The 6,000-nt window shown below is 38.5% G+C and overlaps 1 protein-coding gene and 1 long non-coding RNA gene across 2 annotated transcripts; one reads left to right on the top strand and one right to left on the bottom strand.

Annotated features, from left to right (window-relative positions):
* Positions 1-288: 288 nt before the first annotated feature.
* Positions 289-1,418, bottom strand: LOC119018160. The gene is made up of 3 exons (XR_005074663.1): positions 1,307-1,418; positions 810-862; positions 289-716 (listed from the first exon to the last, which is right to left on the bottom strand). It is a non-coding gene; the product is annotated as an uncharacterized LOC119018160 (long non-coding RNA).
* Positions 1,419-1,527: 109 nt separating this feature from the next.
* On the top strand, positions 1,528-4,287 carry LOC119018159 (60S acidic ribosomal protein P2-like). Its single transcript, XM_037095615.1, has 5 exons — positions 1,528-1,668; positions 2,654-2,777; positions 2,864-2,912; positions 3,657-3,752; positions 4,174-4,287. Exons 2-5 carry the CDS (start codon positions 2,655-2,657, stop codon positions 4,248-4,250), a joined length of 345 nt encoding a protein of 114 aa, XP_036951510.1. The 5' UTR covers positions 1,528-1,668; position 2,654; the 3' UTR covers positions 4,251-4,287.
* The last annotated feature ends 1,713 nt before the right edge of the window (positions 4,288-6,000 follow it).

Raw genomic sequence — 6,000 nt, 5'->3', positions numbered from 1 at the left:
AAAAATCTGTGAAAAGTTTTTCTTTTGTATTGACCACGAACTGGAGCGAAATATATTACATTTTAGTAACCTTGCCAGCATCAAAACACTCTTATATATTTATATATTGTTTTATAAATGAATCCCATCTGCAGACCTTTTTTCACCGCAGACATTTTGACTCGTCATCGCAGGAAAAGCACAGGGGTTACTAAGAACATTAATGATGGAGCACTTCCAGCAACTTCTGCTGTGCAGAAGTGATTAATGTGATCAGTTACATAAAAAAAGTGTTACTGTTATTAAACATCCACTCACCTACAAATATGAAAAATTACTATATTATCTAAATGTACTTGTCTTAACATGCATATAAATCCTGTACATAGACAGAGCGCATACCCGCATGGGATGTGGTTCTGTTTCAAAGGTGTTTTCACTCAGATACATCCATACATTCTCTGAGAGGAGCGCTATAATAAGCTATAAGAGGAGCTCGGTGGTAGATTAGTGGCTGGTTGCCTGGAACCAAACGGTGCATGTGACAGCGATTCATTAAAGCTGGTTGTTCACACTACAGCTTGAGACCAGAGCACAGCTGCTGGTTTCTCATGGTGTGGATCCAATCCATCGCAGAGTGTCATGTCACTTCGTCTTTTCTGGCAACCGAAATCAATCACACCCGGGAGCAGGTCCAGCACCAGCAGCAGGGGCTGAGGGCGAAGCAGGATGCCCAACTGGACAAGGAGCCAAATCAGCAGTAAGAGCAGACAGGAAGAAGAGATTGATGCGTGTTAATGCACTGTAAAGTAAAACACACATGCACTTACCCACAGAGGTTGTTTGGAGTAAACAGTTCGGGAGGATGGTCCATTGGTGAACGCTAAATGGAGAAATAAGACCAAAGCACCTACCTTACAACAAAATAGACAATTCCAAATAATTTATTGACTCCTAATGTAAATAAATGAATATATATACTCTACAGATTTATAGAATCCATGTCGCACACATATGCAGTAAAGACTGTAAAGACACAAATGACAGAGATGCAGTCTAAAGAGAGATTAAACATACAAAAAAAACCCACAAAAACAGAATTCTACCACAGCCTGAATATCTGTGCTCTAAAATATATTGGTTGATTTACTTTTGAATATTGTCTATACCAATATAATTTATTTATTTTGTGTCTTTATTGTATCACGTGAATGCACACATCAAAACACCCATTTAGTATTGTTGCATAGTTAAAAACAAAAATATAACATACATAATTTAAATAAATAGACCTGAAAGATAAATAAACTTAAGAGATGTAACCTACATTTTCAGGACAGAAAGGAGGTAAACATCCTACATTTAAACAAATATCTCTTGCATATTCACTGCCTTTTGTATTTAGGTGATTGAAACAGTTTTTTTTATGTTTGACGTCTCAAGTATTAGTTAATTAAATATTTGTCAAGTTTTGTGGCTGCAGTGTTGTGACAGCACCAAGGCACATCCTACTTGTGCCGTTTCGAGTTTACATTACTCCCTCCGGTACAGCAGGGGGCGATTTACTTCTTCTCGGCCTTTTACTAGGGACGAAGAAGAAGAGAGGTTTCTTCCGCCTTCATCCTGTGACGTAACTTCCTTTCTGTCCGTGCTAACCTCGAAGTGAACACGCGTTCGCCTGTCTAGCAAGTGAGTTTCTTTTTATACCATCGCAAATATGTTAAACACAGACGTGAGGGAGCATATTGTCGCAAGAAATAAGTAAACTTCAAATCCCGCTAGTTGAGAAACCTCAAAAAGCGGCATTTTAGTGATATTGATACATTTTTGTACCGCAGTGTCTGCGGTGGCTAAGCAAGCTAGCTAATGATAGCGGTGCTGTTGAACGCGCCACCACATGGGTGTAAAAAATGTAACTGTAGTTAAAGCGTCAGATTTTACATACATTTTCCGTCTAAATCAAACTTGAAGTAACTAAAGGGACTTGATGTAGATTTTTAACATGGAGTCCTCTGTTGGTTCACTAACGTTAGTCAAAAGATGCTTTGGTGATTTGGTGCAAGAAAATGTTAGTTACAAGCTGAAAATCAGCACCGGCGCGTCTAGTAGCGACTTAAAACTGTCATGCCAACCAAGAAATTTGTTAACATTAAAATATTGGCAAATGTATAGTTGTGATGTACTAAAGCTTTAATACAATTTGTTTTGAGGCAAAAGGATAAGTTACCACCAACCTGAAAGTTAAAGGTGTTTGGCAGCATCACTACACTGTTATGATTTGTTGAAATAGCTAAATTAAAGGCCGCTTTTATGTATGTAAACTGAATCATTAATTATGCACCTTGACACTAAAATTGACACATGTAAGACTAGGGAAAAGCTCACAAAGTAGAATTTTTAAGGTAAATGGTGGTGGTATCAGTTAATGCTTTTTTCCAAGAGATGCTGGTAAACAGGCTCCTTAAGGACACAGTTCAAGACGTGCCAAATTGATTGAATAAATGTCTGCATATTTTAAATGGTGTTTTTAGAATTGAAGAAATGTATTATGTTTTGCTTGATCTAATTGATAAAATGGATTACATGCTGGCCAAGCCTGTACATGTCTCTTATTTGCTGACACATCTGCACAGTTTGAACCTTACTGTTTTTGTTTTTTTTAATTATTATTCAGGATGCGTTACGTTGCTGCTTACCTGCTCGCTGCCCTCGGTGGCAATGATAACCCCGAGGCCAAGGACATCAAGAAGATCCTGGAAAGTGTTGGTATTGAGGCCGATGACACCCGCCTGGGCAAGGTACAGAGCAGTCTCCTCCTTTGTGATAATGCTGTTATGGCAGTAGTAATTGTCTTTGGGATTTTCACAAATGTATCTCTCAACAGGTCATTTCTGAGCTTGGCGGCAAGAACGTGAATGAAGTGATTGCTTCAGGTGAGTTTGGCAATGTGCCACTTGTATTTTGATAAAAATGTTTTGAGTTTGCTGATCAAATGACAGCAGCAACATCTAGGATTTTGAAAATGAAATTCCTGAGTTTGTCAAATCTTAATCCAGACTAACACACAGGAAAGTGATATAGTTGGCCTGAATTTGTTTCAGGAGTTGTTATTGTGACAAATGGTGAATTCCTTGAAAATCATAAGAATTGGAGAACATGCAAAACATAAGAATCTGGACTCCTTATCAGTAGTCTGACTGCCTGATACAGGTGGTAAAAATATTACAGGTACAGCATTTTGACAGAAGTCAAGTTGAAAAAAAAATCTCAAATGCAGTGAAGCTCATGTATTTTGGGCCATCAATGAATTAAGCCATCAAGTGTAATTTTCAAGACATGATCCTGTTACTCTACAAATGCACTCTTATTAGTATATTGGAGCTTTTTTGCACTTACCACACACTTCAATTACAGTAACAGTCTTGGAGGCTAAATTCCCTGCAGTCGGAGGTAATAGGTGTTTATCTCACTTAAGTAAAATTTCAAAATGGATTAAAAAGGTCCCTGCTATGCGGCCTTGAAAAGACTGCATTAAAACAACATCAGAGTGTTACTTTCAACTAAATTGCCATATTATATGCAGCGATAACAAGATGGTGCTTCTGACCTCTATCTTGTTTCTGGCTGCTGTGTGTTGATATCACTTGTGCTTTATGTGTGCCAACGTGTCTCCTCAGGTTACGGTAAGCTGGCCAGCATGCCAGCAGGCGGTGCTGTAGCGGTTGCCAGCTCTGCGGCTGCTGGCTCAGGCGGAGCCGCAGCCCCTGCTGCAGGTGAGCATTACAGCTTAGCACCTTGTTTGTCAGCATCAGTGACACCTGGCATACGGTGCCTTTGCCTTCACTTTGTATGTTAATATGATTACATGTTGCCAAATCAGTTTAGTCATCAGTTTGTTTTTCATGGGACTAAAAGTTACAAATATACATAATTTGAACCTGCCAGACTGTACCTGGTGGGTAAAAGTCATGTAAGGCAAAGACATTTACGTGTTCCAAGTTTGGTCATTTTTGGTCAGATTTGTCATAATTTGCATATTTGTATTTCCATTATAGTGATAATTATAGGTGATGAGCTTGCAGTAGACATAAGTAGTTGACTGGAATGTGAATGATTGCATGATGACTTTGTATGCATAGATTTGTAAAATGTTATTATTGCAGGAGTTAATATCAAATGATTCTTGTTTTGCAGCTGAGGAGAAGAAGGAAGAGAAGAAGGAAGAGTCTGAGGAGTCCGATGACGACATGGGATTCGGCCTGTTTGACTAAACTTCAAACAGTGAATAAAGTTTTTTAAAAACTCAAAGCTATTTACCTGTCTTTTTCTCTGCAGGACACATGTATTTATTCAAGGGTTCAAACCCTGGGTTTTTAGAAGACAGGACAGTTTTTAGAAGAAAATACACAAGGTTACATATTTAAAAAAAAAGAAAACTGACCATATTAAAAGAGGCTCAATGTTGGTGCTTAATATGTGGGTCTGATCTGTTCTTGGCATTTTAACAACGTTCAGCAGTAACTGCGGTGCAGTAGGACATCAGAGCAGCTACCTGTCTGCAGATGGATGATGTAATTGAGTCCAGTGACCAGCAGATAGCGCTGGTGAATTCTGCACCATAAATAGGAGTGAATGATGCACTGTGCTTAAAACATTCCAAATTATGCATGAGGATAAGTGATCCCTGCACCAGACTGGCGTGGCTATAACCTGCATTATTTACTGCTACGGTAACAACAAACCCAGCAGGTGCAGGTGACCCGCTGGCGTAACATGAGTTCAGAGATGCAGTCTGCAAACTCACTGTAACCTCAGAACACAAATAGTTTGAAAAGAAATGAAGTGGTTCACTTTTAAAACCAAGGAGCAAAGTCATTTGGCAAGTGATGAAGATGAATGGATGGCAATAAAGCCAGTGTTTAGCCCTGACAGTCCCTGGGGGAAAGGACAGCTTTATAAGCACTATTTCCATTTATCTATCCAGTTGTGGAAGCAATACTTTGAACTTTGACTTATTTATCAACACCACAGAGAAAAAAAATACAAGTTAAAGTGCTGCATTCAAACATTGACATATTAAAGTGGCAAGTAGCATCAAAAGTAATTAGGGTTAGGGTTATGCCAAATTGCCCATCTCAGAATGATATATATCACATGACAATATTAAAGCTGGTTGAGATGTGGCTAATGTTGAATAGCTCTCAGTTTTGAGGCTAAGAGTGTTTTAATCAGTGAAAAATAACTTTGAGACGAAAGTGATAAAGAGCAAAGACAAACCTTCACTCTGTAAGTTTTAATCAGGTCAAGTGGTGTCACTAAATGTTTGTAGTTCAACAATCACAATCACATTGCCTCAGTTGGCTTTACAATCTGTACAGTGAACGGCATCCTCTGTCCCTAGACAAAGAACTCAACTGTCATAACAACGCCAGACCTTTGACCAAATTAAAAACTTCTTTATTTTCTTTCTTTATGCCTCTTCACTGTGACAGATGATTATAATTTATGACACTGTTACAAAACAATTTCGACACCAATAGAGGGTGACTGAAGTGTATGATTAACAGCTGTCCGTACATACAGCTGCCATTACCCTGTGAGGAAATGCTCTAATCCAAAAATCCAAGATAAGCTTTTTTTGTTTTGGAACAGCACTTGAGCCTCTTATGAGGTCCTTTCGAATATAGATACACTTGTATGCTTTCTAATTCACTTTGTCTCCGACCATTGACACTTAACCCACACTCTTGTTCAGATCCTTTGGAGCTGTTTGGTCAATGGTGACCTCTGAGTATTGCTAAAACAAGCTCAAACTATTTACTTTTATCATGGTAACTAATGCAGTGTGTCTGAGTAAGCCAATTAGTCATGTCCTAGTGTGTGACAATAAGACATGTCATGCAATACCCAACTTTTTAAGTTTTGCAATGCCACTGGATGGAGCTGAGTCATATCATGTGTTCAAAGCTGAGTCTTAAGATTATGCCTCTATGTGAGTGTTTTGTTTATTGAGTTGAATAT

The sequence above is a fragment of the Acanthopagrus latus genome, chromosome 4 (genome assembly GCF_904848185.1).
Source record: "Acanthopagrus latus isolate v.2019 chromosome 4, fAcaLat1.1, whole genome shotgun sequence".
NCBI lineage: Eukaryota > Metazoa > Chordata > Actinopteri > Spariformes > Sparidae > Acanthopagrus > Acanthopagrus latus.
The sequence above is the reverse complement of the archived record's forward strand: the minus strand, read 5'-3'. Positions and strand labels throughout refer to the sequence as shown.